We start from the raw sequence: 18,113 nt of genomic DNA on the forward strand, positions 1-18,113 counted from the left end.
TCCAAAAATCTTACACCAACAAAATGTCAAACCTTGAGAGAAAATTAGTATAAAATGTTCTGTAGGTGGTATATCACTCCAAAGGTAATTTCTAAAAAAAAAAGCAAGATGGAAATTGTTGGAAGTGTAAAGATGTATTGGGTTCATTTTATCATGTGGTGGAGATATGAGAACGTTAAAAAAATATTGGATTAATATACATATGATGCTTGAAAAAATGTTGAATTGTAAATTTCCTCTGCATTCAGAATTTATGTTATTGACTGTTCCCAGTTGATTGCTTTGACTCATATGTTGACTGAATAAATGTGGTCTGGCCATTCTTGCAGGTAAGCGCCCTTCAAGCAGCAAGCAATTACTCCTAGAGTCTTAGAGGGGCTTATAGTAGCTGACTGAATTGGTTGATGACTTAAAGGTTGTCCATTGTTAGCTAGCAGCATGTGGAGGAGTGGGGAATCAAACCTGGCTCTCCAGATTAGAGGCTGCCACTCTTAACCACAACATCAATCTGGGCAAGTATCAGGTGTAGATTTTCTTTAGTTAGTTCTTCAGTTAAAGCGTGTGTGTATTTGTATATGTGGGTGTGCCCTTGATTATTTTAGCTAGCAGTTTGGATATCATATCTTTTGTTCTTTGCTGTAATCTTAGATTTTAGTGATGGTTCAAGATTGTATTGTCAGACTGTTTATGATTTGCAGAGTATATTTTATTTATTACCATCTGCTGTTGTCCACCACCTTGGGAACAACCTTACTCCTATGGGGGGAGGGGCAAACTTTTGCTGCTCCAGCCCACAGTGCAGGAAGAGATTAAATAGTTATGGCAAGGAAATTTGGGGAGGTCAGGGAACCAGTTAGTCAGTATACTAACCACAAGATGGCAGTACAAATTAAAACTATGTAGACTAGAAGGAATATCTGAACAGGGTACATTTGAAAGATCTTAATGCAGTGGTTTGTAACACCACCTACACCTATGCAATATCATAATCAAATGGTCCCAAGCCACATGTCTTAAAAATATGAGGACATAAGACCAGTAACCCAGACAAGGCACCTATTTTTATAGGTTTATTTATATTCCATGCCCATTATGCACCCACATTTAATGAGATCCTTGTGACTGATGGCTAGGGTTGCCAGGTGTGCAGTGGAAGACCCCCCAGCAACCTCCTCTGTTGTCTACTGGTGCCTGAAAGGCTAGCGGCAGGAAGAGGAGGGGGCCTTGGCACATCTGCTTGGAGCATCTGCTTGGCACACAGAAGGTCCTAGGTTCAATCCCTGGTAGGTGGTAATGTGAAAGATCTCCCCCTGGGACACTGGAGAGCCACTGCCAGTCTGAGCAGACAGTACTGACCTTGACAGATGGATGGTCTGATCCAGTGTACGGCAGCTTCATATGTAAAATGGGGGAGGGGAAGCATCACCCAAGTGCTGCTACTGCCAGGGAAACCCACAGAAGCATTGCAAAGCCCAGAGCTCCACATGGTGGCACTTCTGGTTTTCAATTGGAACATATGCCAGCTCACTAAATGCTCGAGGAATGCCAGTTGCAGTTTACAAGCAATGGCCATCAGTCAATTGCTTAATGTTAGGGTTGTGCAGCGCAGGCTGGGTATCGCTGTTATAAGTACCTGGGGAAGAAACTGAGGATCTAGAGTTTATCCTCTGGGCAAGATGAGCAGTAGGACACAACTCTCCTCCAGCGGCTGTCAAAAGGAAGGCTCCCCAAAATCTTCATATTGGGTTGGATCCAGCCAACTACACAAGGGATGGGAAAGTGTGTGTGTGTGTGCGTGTGTGTGTGCGTGTGTGTGAGGGGGGGGGTGTCTGCCATGTCTGCTGCTACTATACTGCACCACTGCTGACCTGGTGAAACTTACTGTAGTTCTGCCGAAGCTGAGCCAAACAGAATTCAGGAAGTCACAGTGTGAAGCGTTCCTACACATAAACTTGCAAGGAGGAACAAGTCAAGGCCCTGTTCTGCCTAAGTCTGATAGTGTCAGATCTCCAACTCAGCTTATTCTCCACACAGTCTGCCAATCACAAAGTCTTTACATCAGGGGGACCATGGAGCCAGCCTCAAACCCACCTCCCTACCACCAACCTAAGAGGTTAAAATACTCCCAAACAGCAACCCCCCCATTGTCTTAAGAAAAGAATGCCCACTGAACTCACATTCCCCATTGTAGGCAACCACTTCCCAAACTTTGGTCTGTGTAAAGCAATGCAGCGGGAGTGTGGAGAAGCAGTGGGACCTGGAGAACAAACAGCACTGGAAAGGGTCGCATACTCCTCCCGTGTTGGGTTTCTTGAAGGAAGACTTGCTACGCAACTAGGCCAGACTTCTCCACAGAGAGGCTCCAAAAGGGAGGGAGGGAACAGATATAGATAGGTTGACTGGTGGATGGGAAGGAGATTAGGGAGCAGGAAAAGGGAGAATAATGGGGGAGAGGATACAGGAGAAAATGAGGTGCGCCCTCTCCCAAGTCCTTGTGGGCCCACCACTTGCAAACAAATAATCTGCAAATGCTCAACGATTTGGGATTCCAGGAAACAATGATTGCAACATCACAAATCTGGAGACAGTCAGGTTCCGTGCCTGCATGTAAACGTCCAAGTCATACATGGACACCTGCTATCAGCCTGCAGGTGCCACGGAAGTCATAAACATTTCTCATTGTTTTGCTGAAAGAACCTATTGTCTTTCCGCTGCCCATTCTTTTTCAGGTTCATCAGCATCACTCTTCCATATGGTAGACTGGAGGTATTCAACCAAAAAGCATGCTCAGTTCAAATGAGCATTTGGATACCTGACCAGTGTGACCCAGTGCAGTCTAAACTAGGCTCCTCTGTAACCTAGTCACACAGCTACTCTGATGACAGACACAATTAAAACAAGATAACCTGAGCGAACAAAGAAAAAGGTCAAAGATGGAGAATCCTAATAGTCACTTAGCAAGTGTAATGTAAACTCCCCTGCTATGACTGTATTTGAATGTAAACAATTTCTGAGAAATCAAACACCAATGAGTGTCTTTCACTAAACCAAGGGGAAAAACAGAAAATGTGTCAGACTGACTCACAGTTTCAGTGAGCAACACAGAAAAGCAAGCAAAACATGAATGTGGCAGGAAAGAGTTGCAAAAATCCTAACTGCCCTGTGTTGTAAACAGCCGGGGGCAGGGGGATGAGAATCAACGCCCACAACATTAGTTTTTAAAAGCATCCAATGCTACTAGGGTTGCCAGTTCTGGGTTGGGAAGGTTGGGGATGAAGTTGGGAGTGGGTGGGATTTGAGAACCTCAGTGGAATATACTGGTATGGAGTCCACCCTCCAAAGCAGCCGTTTTCTCCAGGAGAGCCTGGTGATAAGCTAAAATTCCAGGGGATACCCAGGTCCCACCTGGGGAATGGCATTCCTAAACTACCATCATCTTCTAGAAGCAGGAGCTCCCAGGCCATCCTGTGAAAGAGTCTCCAGAGATTTCTAACGTCTCTGCATGTCAAAAGTCAAGGAGGCTAGTTCTCCTGAACATCACAGAATGCTACCAACTATTTGCCATTTACAAAAAAGATCAATTCAAGTCATCAGTGAGTCCCCCCCCCCCTTTCTATTAAGCAAAAGAAAGACCACAAAAGAATCATCTTTGGAAGTTGATCGTGGGGAAGAGTGATCATGGGTAGGTCTACTTTCAAAACAATTGTGCAGCCATGTTGCTGCAAGCCCTACCTTATCCCATCTAGATTGCAAAGCTGGCCAGTGTAAGGATCCCTTTTTAGAAACATGGACATAATCATTGTGTCTTATGATATGGAAGTTTAAAGATCAATAGCCACCAAGTAGAGAGTTGACCACAGACATAAACTCAGCAACTGGATTGCATAATCTGATGACAGTACAAACAAAATAACAAAGGTTAATGAAATACCTACAAGAACCTCCCTGCTCCCAAAACATTTTCCCTAAATGAACAACACCCTCCTACCCCACACCAATGTTATTTTTAACGGACTGACATTTTCTATTTTATTCCAGGGCTAGATTACACACAGAGATGGCACTGAGACCCTGGGAACAGAAGAGGCTTGCCTGTGATGGGCACAAACACAGCTTGTTATTGTGCTAATGTGGTTATTGTGCCCCCCACCCCAAGAGCACAAGCAAAAGTTTCTTGGTTTGAGAAGCCTTGAACCAAGTTCCAGCTTACCATGATGTCCTAAGAGCAGGCCCCTTGCTGAATCAGGATGTGTTTCAAACCACAGAAAAATGGTCAGACATAACAAGTTATGTTGGAGTGGTCATAAAACTGACTATGCATTATAGTTGTGCAAGTGAATGGGTATGGCTATTCAGGTAGGAAGAGGATCAGTTTATAATGTCCTCTTAGTAACTTCTATGGGACTAACTGAAAAAGCTGTAGTCAGCAACACTGGGGCATGGGAACACAGCTAAGTGATGGAGCACAAGCTTGCATGTGTGATGTGTCCCATTCAGTCCTCTGAAGAGAAGGCATGATGCTGGTTTATAAAATTACAGCAGTGGGAAGTGGCTAATAAACAATAAAAGCAAGCCCACTAGGGCTTGAAACACTCCTGGCAAGGGAAGGAGGGCTTTGTCCCCCTCTGTTTCCCCACACCAAACCAGCATTGTGGTAGAGTTATTTCCCTGATGTGGATGCTTCACATGTGCAGAATACTCCATGTGAATACGGGTAAATACCCTTCCCCCCAGCTACCATTGCTCAGAAAATGGCTTGGGTGAGAAGGCAGGAAGCCTTCTTCTTCTGGGGTGGTGTTCCAAGCCTATTCTGCATGTCCTTTATTTTTTAAAAAGCCATTCTCTGCGGCTGCTGTGTGGTTGCCGAGAATTTGAGTTGGGTCTGGGAAACCTGGACCCAGCTCGTTAAAAACACAAATGCGTAGTTTGGCCCTCAATGGTCTTTAAAAGGTAAAGGTATCCCCTGTGCAAGCACTGAGTCATGTCTGACCCTTGGGGTGATGCCCTCTAGCATTTTCATGGCAGACTCAATACGGGGTGGTTTGCCAGTGCCTTCCCCAGTCATTACTGTTTACCCCCCAGCAAGCTGGGTACTCATTTTACCGACCTCGGAAGGATGGAAGGCTGAGTCAACCTTGAGCCGGCTGCTGGGATTGAACTCCCAGCCTCATGGGCAGAGCTTTCAGACGGCAAGTCTGCTGCCTTACCACTCTGTGCCACAAGAGGCTCTTTCAATGGTCTTTATCCACACAGAAAACATGAGAATGACTTCTTTAAAGGTGCAACTATATGCACAGCAGAGGAAGAACTTATCTTGATGTATAAGGGAGGGAAAACAGACATAGGACTATGAAGCCACTTCCCTTATGACTTCTATTGGGGGGGGGGGGCATGTCAACTTTCTTCCTGTTTTATGCATTCCACTGAAGCAGTTTTCTCTTAATTCACAGGTAAACCTCTCACTCAGCTAGTGATGAGCCATTTCCTCCCAAGATGGATGGTAACTTTTTTATTCTATTAACTAGGAATAAAGCCCATTTTATTCTTTAATAAAATGGGCGCTAGGGGTGACGTTAGAGGGAAGGCCTGAGAGGAGGAAGGCTTCACTGGGGTCTTGGATAGCGGAGAGAGAGCGGGTGGGAGCACGGGGAGACGGAGCCTGCGGGCGGATGGTCGTGCAGGCCTGGCTGGGGGGGCTGATGGCTACCGGGCATGGGCTTCGTTGGCGGCAACTTACGGCGGCTTGGGGCGGCGGCGAGATGAGGATCTTCGAGGGCGGCGAAGCGTCGGCATGTGCGTGGAGCAGGCCGGCGGCAGCGAGTAGTCATCGGGCGCAATGCTGGGGCCCGGAGCTGCCTGGCGGCGCGCAGTTGCTGTTGGCTGCCATTTTGGGCTGGGTGGGTGAGGCGGTCGAGCTGCGTCCTCTTGGTCGGTGGAGGTCCTGGAGAGGGCGCGAAGCTGCGAAGCGCCCTCAGGAGCTCTGCGGCGGCAGCGGCAGCGGCGAAAGTGGCGGAGAGAGGGAGGCAAGTGGTTTCGGAAGGGCGTGGGGGGGTGGGAAGGGTGCGGGTCGCGGCAGTGGGAAGTGGGGGTTTGGGGGGGTGGGAAGGGCGCAGACGGCGGCGTGGGGACGGACGGTGAGGGTGGGGGTGGGAAGGTCGCGGCTGTTGTCGTCCGGTGTAGGCGGAGGACGTGGGGAAGGGCTGCCACTGGGTGAAGGGGAAGGAGTGTTCCCTGAGGTCAGCGGCATGGGGCGAGGGTCCTCCCTGGTGGCCATCCGTGGAGGATGGTGGCTTGGGAGGAGTGGAGTCAGTGGTGCGGTGTCCGGGAGATGGGCCAAGTGTCCAACAGGGAGGCGCGCTTTGCGCGCCTCCCAATTGGACACTTGGCCATGGAGTGCCACTCGGAGGAGCGAATCAGGAGCAGCTTTGCGGCTGCTGATTCGCTCCTCCGAGTTTTTATCCCGGACAGAGCCCGCCCTAACTCCTCCCCACCAGCCCTTACTCTTTTATTTAGTCCGCGGCGCCCGCGGCGCAGTGGGCGGTTTAAAGATTAGTGTCTGTCAGTGAGTCATCACAGCCTAAAAAAAATTATACATGCTTATTGGCTTTTAAACCAGATTGGCCAACACCAAATGTACCTTTAAAATGCAAAATATTTTCAACTTCTCTGAACTTTTCCAATTTCATTTCTCCAATTTAACACTACTTAAATACAATGGACACAATCCATCTGGGGCTTTTCCTGTACAACCACCATAGAATAATACTGGAGCAGAGCTGCAATAGATAGCAATGCACTACTCCCCAATTAGATCACAAATGTTGCGTTAGAATAAATAATGTTGACTGTTGGAACATATAAAAGCTACTAGAAAATTGTATTTTAAAAATACCTAAAAATGATGCAGGTATTACTCCTTTGTCTTGTTCTTAAAAATGAGCACAAGAGAAGACGACACCACAATTTAAGCTGCTGTGGATGAATGTCTACCAGTCTAGGATGCATTCCACCAGGGTACCCTGGAATTACAGCAAGTATTTCTGCATTTGTTTGGTGGATGTGGTCAAATGCAAGCCCAAGGTCACCCAGCTGGTTGCATGTGGGGGAGCACAGAATCGAACCTGGCATGCCAGATTAGAAGTCCGCACTCCTAACCACTACACCAAACTGGCATGCTAAAGAATGCTATAAAATAATTAAGAATTAATTCTAGTCTAATCTATTTGCCTCAGTAGACTGCCTCTCTCAGTACTCAGTACTCCCATCTGCACAATAGGAATTGCAATGAATGATTTATTGTTGTAAAAAAAAAAGCCAGAGAGGATGCCTCAGTCCAGAGTCCTTATTAATTTCTTTTTAGGGCAGAAGAGGGAGAGAGCAGGGAGATTTAGAGATGAAGGAGCCAGATGTGCTCACGCTCATGCAAGAGTGCAAAGGAATGCATAGTGCATACCTTGACCTGCTTCCTCCATTGAAGCAAATGAGGATTTTACTGAATCACAGGAATGATCCAGTGGGAATATATGTAGCTATGACCAGCAATGTTACTAGTAAATCTAACGGTTGTAACAAATGATGAAAAGGAACAGATCTGCAAATTAAACTTGCCATGTGATTAGACTTTGGCAGACAGACATATTCTACTCTTCCTCTTCTAGAAAAAACAAAACCAAACGAAAATAGGAAAAATATACGCATTTCATCCCCAACAATCAATATGAATGTAAAAAATCCAAAAAGGCTTTTACCTGATTCAAATTGCAGTGATGATCTGGGTCTTTCTAGCCTGTCTGGTGGGTCACTGCCATTCCCCGAGGCCATGGTGGGGTGGACCTTCAGAAGGTCAGCACTTGTCTGCAAGAGATAAAGAGACAGGCAAGGAACCAGTCAGGTTCTGGAGTTGGAATCTGGATGCTAGATTACAAGGCACTTCCTATCTGAGTGATATTAACGTCTTCCTCTTTCTTTAGTGGTGGCTCCACATCTACGTAACCTGATTCTGCTTTTCTTTCCCTCCTCCCATCCACTCATAGCCTTATAGTGTCGGGAAAAATTCCCCAGATAACAGTCAGCCTCCCCCTTTGCTCCCCAAACCAAGTTAAAGGATAATTTTTCCAGCAAAGACTGAGCTTAAGTGGGTTGCCAAAAACTAAATAGAATGAGACTCTGCTAAAATAGCTCTCTCTCATATAGTCCAGATAGCTTTGCATATGCAGCAATATATATAACGACATTAACAACATTAAAACTGTTGAGGATTCCTTTGTGGCAGGTAAAAAAGGTAAAGGTAAAGGTATCCCCTGTGCAAACACCAGGTCATGTCTGACCCTTGGGGTGATGCCCTCCAGCGTTTTCATGGCAGACTCAATACGGGGTGGTTTGCCAGTGCCTTCCCCAGTCATTACCGTTTACCCCCCAGCAAGCTGGGTACTCATTTTACTGACCTCGGAAGGATGGAAGGCTGAGTCAACCTTGAGCCAGCAGCTGGGATGAACTCCCAGCCTCATGGGCAAAGCTTTCAGACTACATGTCTGCTGCCTTACCACTGTGCTCCACAAGAGTCTCTTTGTGGCAGGTAGCAGTAAGATTTTATTTTAGAGGGGTAAATCCCTTCCAGAATTTCATGGGGCAAACCCCTTCCAAACGCAAGAAGGGAACACGGCACACAGAGAACATAAATACACAAGATTGTATTTTCTTTAGGAATCAGACATGGACTGGCTGACCCTACCATGACCTCCTGTGCATCTCTGTCCTCCTAGGGGAACCAACTGTGGTAAGTACCACACAGCCTAGATATTCTAAGCCATCTCTTAAAAGTCCATACCCAAAATGGGTACCAGCTGGAAGCCGCTTTCTTCCACAAATACTGTTTCTCCCTGCTTGGGTCTCCAGCAAAGCATATCATTATAGAAAGGGGAGGTGGTGACTTTCTTCCATTACCGCTGATGCAGTAAGATCTTTGCTAAACTGCTGGTACTTGGTAACATCATTATGGCTTTTGAAGTCTACGATATTTATTATCAAGTTACTGTTACAAAAAACCCTAAGGCAATTAATGAGATTAGACTTTTGTTACCGCTTAGCGGTGCTCAGCTAAAGGGGGGGAGGCGGAGACACCCTAGCCTAGCCTGCTTCTAGCAACTCAATGTATAGAAATTAACAAATGAAGCTTTTCTAGGAGATAAGTCACATGCTAGTGTTTAGCCATCAAGCTTATGTTAAAGTCACAGCTACACAAGCAGCCTTAGGGCTACTTCACACAAGATAAGTTCCTTACACGGAAGTGCTTTTCTTGGACTAATCTGTGTGATTTATGTGAATGATAGTATTGGCAATGTGTCCTTGGTATATCTCCAGCAAAACAGATGTGATGAACAACAAAGACAGTATATTCTACAAGGATGCAATTTCTTGCCAGTGATTTTGCCTTCTATGACCAAACAAAACTAAATGTGTTTTCAAAGAACACTATCAAACTGCCATTTACAGCATGTCACTACAGTGGATTTCAATATGTGAAAAGTAAAAAATAACAACTTGTTAGTAATTGTCCCACAGTTTTTGTTTTCCATAAAGTGAGATCAGTACTAACAGCAGTTCTGGTTTGTACCTCTCTAATGTGCCTTTCTAGAGTATCTCAAGTTTTACCTAAGTAGACCAATTCTCGGCCTTCCAGAAGCCTAATACATGATATCATTCAATCACCTTTGTTAGATTCTCATCTTGATGCTAACTCATGCATTTCCACTGCAGCTGCAGAACCCAAACATGCACAATAAAAGTGCTCCAGATTTGTTTAGATTATCTGAAGCTGGGTGAAATATTGCTGCACCTTCACTATTCAAAATGAAGGAGAAAGATAACAGACTCCCTTTTGAAATTAAAGAAATGATGATTGATCAAATGTCAGTTCAATGCTAAACAACAGCCCCTCCCCACACACAGACACTGTGGTCTAACTAGTAGCAATGAATAAAACTCATATCTTCAGTTCTGTTTTCAGATTTCTGGTTGGCTCTCTAACCCTAATCCTATGGCACTAGTTACTGAATGCCCCATCGTGTTGATGGTATTGACCCGCTGTGTAATCTGCTTTGAGGCCAAGTGAAAAAGGCAGACTATAAATAAGATAAGTAAATAAATATCAGATTTCAAAAAAAACTTTAATGGCATATAAAAACATCAAAATAGGGGTAATTCATAATTAACTGATAATAAATACATAGTCTAAATAAAACAAATAAAGAGAAATAAAATAAGCAACAACCAACAATAGATTCCTCCAGAATGCCCAGCAATCAGTAATTTCCACCAACTGTAGATGCCCCTGGATAATTCTGGACTAGAACTGTTTCTTGCCTAGCCGAGTGTCCCTTTGTATCACAGTAGCCAAGAATTCCATTATTTCTGGGGACCTATCAGTTAACAAATGTCTAATGATTCTGTCCATAGGGCCAGAAGGTCCACTGTGATAGGAACAATAAGTCATTGTCTAAGCATAGAATGCGATGGGCAATAAAGTAAAATATGTGGCACTGAGTCAGGCTCTAATTGGCAAAATTTACAAAATCTGTTCCCAATTGGTACATTGCTATATCTGCCTGCTAGAACAGCTAAGGGGAAGATGTTTAATCTAGCAAGCACAATGATGGAGCGGGTTAATAAGACTCTGCATATAAGTAGCTCCGTGACTATGTGCAAGGTGTGGCGCCCAGAGAATGGAAGAGGTAAAAGACTGAGCCTTTGCAAGTCTAGAGTTAATCTCAACCAGCTATGAAATGGTTAATCCTGCAGATATCATGACAGACAAAAACGAAAGAGGAAATCCCATTGACCAGGGACCGGCACATGGATGAAGCAGTGGTGCCACAAAGACTGCAAACCTGCTTATCTTTGCAGAGGGTGCGTGCCATGCAGTCACTCTGCCTACTGTTTCACTTGTAAAATTGACCTTTGCCTCCACTGCGTTTTCAGTAGGCATCTGTTTGAGCTACTCTTACTTCCTTTCTCCATCTAAACCCTTTCGCACCATTCTCTTTGTCAAAACCCTGCCTAAACTTCTATTATGAATATGGTTGGGATGCCAGACCCCTATAACACTAACCACTATACACAGTGCCTGATGACCACTTCCTGTATTCTAGGTTCTGTGTATTTGGTTAAAAAAAGATCCCCCACACTGATGATCCTGCAGGTACTTTTGGAAATCTGAGAAAGGACAGTGGGCACCACCACAAAATGGCTGCTGTGAAAAGGCAGGGCCCGTCACAGAACGTTCAGAGGTTCCAAGACAAGCATCCTCCTGCCATGAAGCAGCTGCTTCTCAATGGATCTATCTTGGGGGAAGAGATGCTGCTTGGCTTCAGTTTCTGGGAAAAAGAAGAGGGATTGCTCCCTGCAGTCTACACTGAATTCAATTTCCATGTTGATTTTGGGTGCTTTAAATTTTCCCTCTGCAACATACATGATTGATTCGTGGTGATGCTACCTTTCCCCCGTGATATCTTGGAGTGGATATAAGCCTCAATGTTTGAAAAGCTGCCATAAGTAACTGTGCAGCTTTCTGCTTTTTGCGAGTTAACTTACTGCTCGGTGCCTTGCAGCAAAGCAGTATTCCCTGATTGGCCAGGGCATCAGTTTAAAGACTTCCTGTTTTCCGGTTGCAAGGCTTGTCTTAAAGTGACTGTGCTCCAGAAGACCTAACTTCTCTCAGCAGAGATTTACCTCATTATTTCCCTCTCCTCTGCTGTCTCCAATTCTCCTCCCCACCATTCAAGAAAAAAAAGAGACTGCTGCGCTTGCCACCTCTCCCTGTTCTAAGCTTCCCCAATCAAGTGCAGAACACTTTATTTCAATTGGGGCGGGGGGAATAGAGGAAGACCCAAGTTCAAATCAATCGGAATTCAGCAGGATCCACAACAGAAAAAACAAAGTGCAGAATCAGCCCAGGACTCAAGCAAGCAAGTGCACCAGTGGGCACCATGATTCCATGGATACCACAATGGGGACTGCCACTCAGTGTTAAACCATAGAGAAGGAAGTTCCTAGATCCATAGATGTGAAACAGCTAAGGAGTTCTTGCACTGAGAGCATGCATACAGTTCCAGAATTCTGATCATTCCTGGTAAGCAAAAGGATACTTTATCATTGGTGTATTTGAAGTGTGGCCAGCAGGGTGACAGTCCTGAGGAGGGAGTGTTGGCAGTGGCGGCTTGCAGAACTGCAGTGGCAGCCTGAGGAGGAGGAAATGCCAGGCTGCTCCCCAGGGAGAAAGAGGTGGCGGGGAAGTGAGAGTGCCGTTCATTTCTTCTCCTAGACCAGATCTGCCCAACACCACCTTCATATTTCTCTCAGTGTAAACCCACCTCCTGCTTTCGAGGATGAAGGGTGGCTGAGGGAAATGGGAGGAGGCTTACCTGGCAGCAGCAACCCGCGGCCTGGCTTGCTGCATCTACCACTCATTTCACAGCATTCCTCAAAACCACTTTTAGTTTTTAACTCTGGAAGAGACAGGGGGAGGGGAAAGGAAGGGCAGGGAAGAGAAGGAACTGGCACTGGTGAGGAAAGGGAGGAGGAATCCCCCTCCCCATTTGACTCTGTAGCAGATCCTTCTGGAGGTGAAGTTAGTCAAAGGCAGGCAGGAGGGGGCCCAGCGTGGGTGAGTGATGGTGCCGACTGGAGTGGGCTTGATCCACCACTGGAATGGCAGTGTGGTGGGACAGTGATACTAGTATAAAGTTCATGTTGGCCCCACCCAAGGTGCCCCCTCCCCACACCTGCCTGCCCCCGTCCTGTCACCAAGCTCCATCTACCAGCCTGCAAAGGGCCATGAAATGCAGAAAGTACAGTTTGAATATCATTATGTAAAACTGAAATGTTTTGCAATAGCTGTAACCAACCATTTCTCTAGTTTTGTTAATTAATTACTCAGCTCTGGTTCGGCCTCTCAGTACTATGTTCAGTTTTGGGCACCCCAATTGAAGAGGGATGTTGACAAACTGGAACGTGTCCAGAGGATGGCAACAAAGATGGTGAGGGGTTTGGAGACCAAGACATATGAAGAAAGGTTGGGGGAGCTTGGTCTGTTTAGCCTAGAGAGGAGATGACTGAGAAGGGATCTGATGACCATTTTCAAGTATTTAAAGTATTTAAAAGATTGCCATATGGATGATGGAGCAGAATTGTTCTCTCTTGCCCCAGAGGGACAGACCAGAACAAATGGAATGAAATTAATTCAAATTGAATAATTGAATTAATGACATTAATTCAAAAGAAATTCCATCTAAACATCCGGAAGAAGTTCCTGACAGAGTGGTTTCTCAGTGGAACAGGCTTCCTCGGGAGGTGGTGGGTTCTCCATCTTTGGAGATTTTAAAACAGAGGCTGGATAGCCATCTGACGGAGAGGCTGATTCTGTATAGGTCACAGTGGATGAGCGATAGTGTTGTGAGCGTAAACGCACATGCGCTGCAGCCCTGCGCATGCGCACATGTGTGAAACTGCCAAGTGTGCATGTTTGCGCCCACATTGGGGGCAAACGCGCATGCGCAGCAGGCCCTCACATGCATGTTTGCGTGGGGGGGGGCTGCTGCCCATGCGTGGGCCCCGGGTCGCCCTCTCCCCCCACTTCTTCGCAGTGGGCTGCAACATAAAAAAGGTTGCAGACTGCTGGACTATGAGGCCCCTTCCAACTCTATTATTCAATTTTAATTACCAGTAAGTACTGGTAATGGCTGAAGTATAACCAGCTTTACTTTCCCAGACACTGCAGGGATAACTCCAATGAGCTGCCTTCAAAGCCCTCAGGCAAGTGATAGTTATAGTTCTCTTTGTTTGTTGGGAGTGACACTTCACCTGTGGGGCACCAGATCATGATCCTTGTCCAGAAATATATATACTTCCTTATAGGACCAGTAGATAATATTATCACATTTTAATCTGCCCTTGATAAAATTGGCATTAGTGTACAAAACTTTATGCCAAACCAAAAAAAAATGTGCTAGCAATTAAGTTGCTGCAAGACTTCTGTTTAATGAAGCAATCTACCAAGCCTGCCCCAAGTAGCAGAATGCAGAAACTCCAGCTGCCACCCCCCCCCCCCCATCCCTGGTCCCATTATTTCTGGGTTCCAGTAATCATTTGGCGCAGTAATGGTTTGCCACAAATTAGAAGGCAAAAAGATTACGTAAGCAAAATTAGATGCCAAATTTCCAAAAGAGTTCAAGAATCTACTTTACCAGAACACAAGAAAAGATTTCTACTTCTTTCAGACTGTCAGAATGCTATGAAGAGCCTGGGGGGGAAAGTGCATGCCATTTTGAAAATCCAGACAATCTCAAAAGAAGTTGATGTATATTCTTAATGTCCCCATCCTTGACTATGTATGTAAACTGTTACAGAGGAGAGAAGTGTACTTGTTAGCCTAAACTGCAAACAAGCCCTTTCAACAATGAAGACTTGATTTCTGTGGATGAGCAGAAGATAAGCAAACATTTCTCACTTCCACAAGGCTACTGCATAGAAACCTTTGGTGAGTGGTGAACAAGCAGGGGATCCCAGACTGCAGTGAGCTGCTGGTGTAAAATGATTAGCTCATACAGAGTGAAATTTACATATCCTGGGTTTGGTGGCATACCAAACAGACTGGTTTTCTACACCTTCACAGGATAACATGCCACAAGTTAGGAAAAGGTAAAATCAACTATAAAGTCAGCATCACCCACCAGTCTGGGACAAATCCCTCTCAGCATTATTTCTTATTGTGAGTTTGTTTCAGAAGGAATTTGTTCCAGGAATGCTTTTCTCCAGCCCACCCCATCAAATTAGCTTCAGTACAACAAAACACGAACATTCCTTTGTTTATATTCACTGCACAAGAGGGTTATGCACACTGAATAGCTGCCACTCTTGAATTTATTTCACGTATATCTTATTTTTCTCCTTAAGGGAGACCCAAAGTAACTTATAGCATTCTCCCCTTTAACCATCATGCCAGTTCTGTGAATAATAATAGAACTAGATATGTGGCAAATTATGACATGCACACTCCCAATGTTAGCCAGAGGAAGTGGAATTTAATATACATTGTGTAGTTGATATGGTTAAAGATTTTCTGCCTTTACATTTTTATTATGTCATGTATTTCATCTGAAAAATTTGCTTATGTTCTGACTAACCAAATTTACTTCACTAAAATGTCTTAATTTAAGTTTTGGATGACAAGCTTAACATACAAATATGGAACTTTCATTACATGGTGAAACTTTGATCTTACACAGTATTTACTTTTCTAGCACTGATAGAATAATGAGCATCCCTTGATCTTTGCTTCTTCCTAACATTTATTCCCCATCTGCTTCCCACATCTACTCAAAACATCACAGAACATATTCTAGCATCTTTGTAGAACTCTGACTGATCCGTTACTTTGAGCCTTATGGACTTCAAGACTGCAGTCCTAAATATATTTACAGGGAAGTAAACGCTGTTGAGATCAATGGAGTTTGTATCCAAGAACATTTAATAGCCCTGAAAATGGTATGCTGAATTGGAGATTATTGCTAAAATTTATTTTATCTGGAATTGGCCTTGGATTTGAAGCTGTTTTTGGTTTTAAAGCTTTCTGTAAACCACTTTGAATATTTGCATAGAAAATCAGTGCACAAATTTTGTAAATGAACTAACAAATCATCTAAGAGTGATATGTAGAAGCATGGGGAAAAGAACATTTGAATAACTGCCCCCTGCCCTCACAGAGGGCTACTTTTGCTCAAGTAGTTTGCTTTGAGATGGAACTACATGTATGGTCACTATGACCGATTATGCACAGCGGCCGCTACACCGGGCCACCACCAGTTTTTTTAGGCGGGGCAACATGCCCTGCCGCTTCCCATGAATGGATAAATCAGCATTCCCTTGCTGTGGGCCATCAGAGGCCCTAAAGTGGGCTGGGAGGGGGCCTGGATGGTGCCAGCTTCATGCATAAGCAGAGATTAGCCCCGCTATCATGCAGGTATCTGCCTACCCTTCCCTGCTGGTACATAATCAGTCTATGTGACTAGAATATGTTTGGAGGACACATGATAAGAAAGCTTGCCCTGAACAGATCTGTGTCTGGTCAGTGTCTGGATGGGAAAATTTCCAAAAATCCCATATATCCCGCCTTGAGTTTCTTCTATGAAAGAAGAATAAACAAACTAAAGAAGCAACCCCACAAGTGACCAAGAACAAGGTTGGAAAACATTCAGTAGCTTGGGTATCAAAGAAAAAAGGATGCTGGGCTCTGATTACAAGATGTATTTGATTGACAAAGCATTGAAGATACTGTCTCCAATTAACATTAACCAATAAAACAAAACACAATGCAAGCGACTGCGGCCAAAACTCTCCGCCGCAGCTCCCTAATCTGTAACAACCCACTGAGATAAACAGTCATTCACTGTACACATTCAGAGTTTACAGTCCTCTCATTAGTTAAGCAAAGATGGATAAACGTGGATTCGCCACTCCACACAACGCCACATCTGGCAAGCAACGTCAATTAATTTGTAACATGCCCACCAAAGGCCATTACACTGAAGGCCACTGAAAAACTGGGAAGAAAGTCTCCTCTTGAATTTACATTGGCTCTCCCTGAATCAGAGCGCTCAAGGGGCGTTAAGGTGCAGCCGGAAGGCGCTGCAGGATGTCAAGCGTGCAGGTTCCAACAAGCCTGACTGCGAACGCATCCCGCCGAGTTTCTGTTGCTCATGATGCACTAGCTACCCAGTCCCTCCGGACGGCATGCCACATTAGCTGATCGCCCGCCCAGGAAAGCGTGCCCTGCGGTTACTCAATATTTTTATTGGGGGTATGCGAAGTTCGGATCCTTACACAAGTCGCTCGGGCAGCTCTGTGTGGGAAAAGAAGCCGGGAACCAAGAACCAGCTGCACATATGTCGCACGTGTTCGCAGCCCATCATCTCTACCGGTCAGCCCCAACAGCGACAGGGCGAAGAGTCCTGGCCTTGCGGCTTCCTGGCCGCCGCTCCCTACAGTGCAGCCTGGAGATGCGAAGCCCCCCCCCCCCCGAGTTCTCTTTCTGTGTGAAAAGCTGGAGCGGATCGGGACCGGAAAATGCCGCACGCTCCAGGAGAGATTCCAGAAACCCCCTGCAGTCTCTATCTCTCCCCCCCCCCCTCCCCGGTCCATCCTGCATCCGTCGGGTTGCATTTGTGCGGACAGGCCGTTGTTTCCTGTACCCACCAGGCTTCTGGTTGTCTGCCGCGTCCCCCGCCGCCCCCAGGCCAATCCTTCTGCTGCAGTCAGAAACGCATTGACACGACTGGAGTCACTTGTCCTTCCGAGCTACCTCCGCGGCGTCTTCTTTCTCTCCCTTCCTGCTTCTTTTTCTGCTTCCTTCAGCAAGCCACGGCTGGAATGTGAAAGGAACGGGCGAAGCCCGCCAGCAAATCATAGATGCCAGCCCGGAGAAGGTTGTGGCTACTTAGCTCCCTCTAGAGGTTTCTCTCCTTAGAGCAGCTGGGCGGAAACGAGAGCCCATCCTCCAAAGCCGCCTCAAAATAGTCCTCAAGAGTTTGCTTCGAGCTGTCATCACTTGACAAACATCTTATTATTTCACTTATTTTTATTACATTTATATCCTATGGGACTCAGGGCAGGGGGACACATCGTTATTCTCCTCCTCCAATTGTAGGGCTGCCTTTTCCAGGTTGAGAAATGTCTGGAAATTTGGGAAGAACGGGCTTTTGGGAGGGGAGGAACCTCCTGTGAGGTATAATGTCATCCACACCCATCTCCAAAGCAGCAGAGGATCTGGTCACTGTGGTCTGGAGATCAACTGTAATTCTGAGAAATCTTTAGACCCCACCTGAGGGCTGGAAACCCAGTTCTGACAATTCTGTGAGCCCCTTCTCTGTTTTCCATGGTTCCTCTGCAGGTTTTTCAAACCTGTTTTGGTGAAAGTTTCCTGAAAGTTTGTACTTAAAGTGGGTTGGGGCTAGTGTGTACAGGAGGGAACAGATTTGCATACTTCCCCGCCAACATCCTGTTTCCTCTTGTACCTGCCATTTGCAATCTGTTCCCCCCCCTCATTTATTTATAGTAAATGC

General features: G+C 45.6%; 1 protein-coding gene across 2 annotated transcripts in view; it reads right to left on the bottom strand.

Moving 5' to 3' along the window:
- BAK1 (BCL2 antagonist/killer 1) overlaps nt 1-17,466 on the bottom strand; it is a 28,238-nt gene extending 10,772 nt beyond the window's left edge. For both annotated transcript variants that reach the window (XR_013230411.1, XM_077334390.1), the window contains exons 1-2: nt 17,248-17,466; nt 7,749-7,854 (exon numbers count right to left, since the gene is read on the bottom strand). Coding sequence is in view for 1 of the 2 variants with exons in the window: in XM_077334390.1 (XP_077190505.1) it covers nt 7,749-7,821 (73 nt within the window). In the remaining variant the exon portion in view is untranslated. The remainder of the gene's footprint in view (nt 1-7,748; nt 7,855-17,247) is intronic.
- Between the last annotated feature and the right edge of the window lie 647 nt (nt 17,467-18,113).

This window comes from Paroedura picta, chromosome 4, assembly GCF_049243985.1.
Source record: "Paroedura picta isolate Pp20150507F chromosome 4, Ppicta_v3.0, whole genome shotgun sequence".
NCBI classification, from domain to species: domain Eukaryota; kingdom Metazoa; phylum Chordata; class Lepidosauria; order Squamata; family Gekkonidae; genus Paroedura; species Paroedura picta.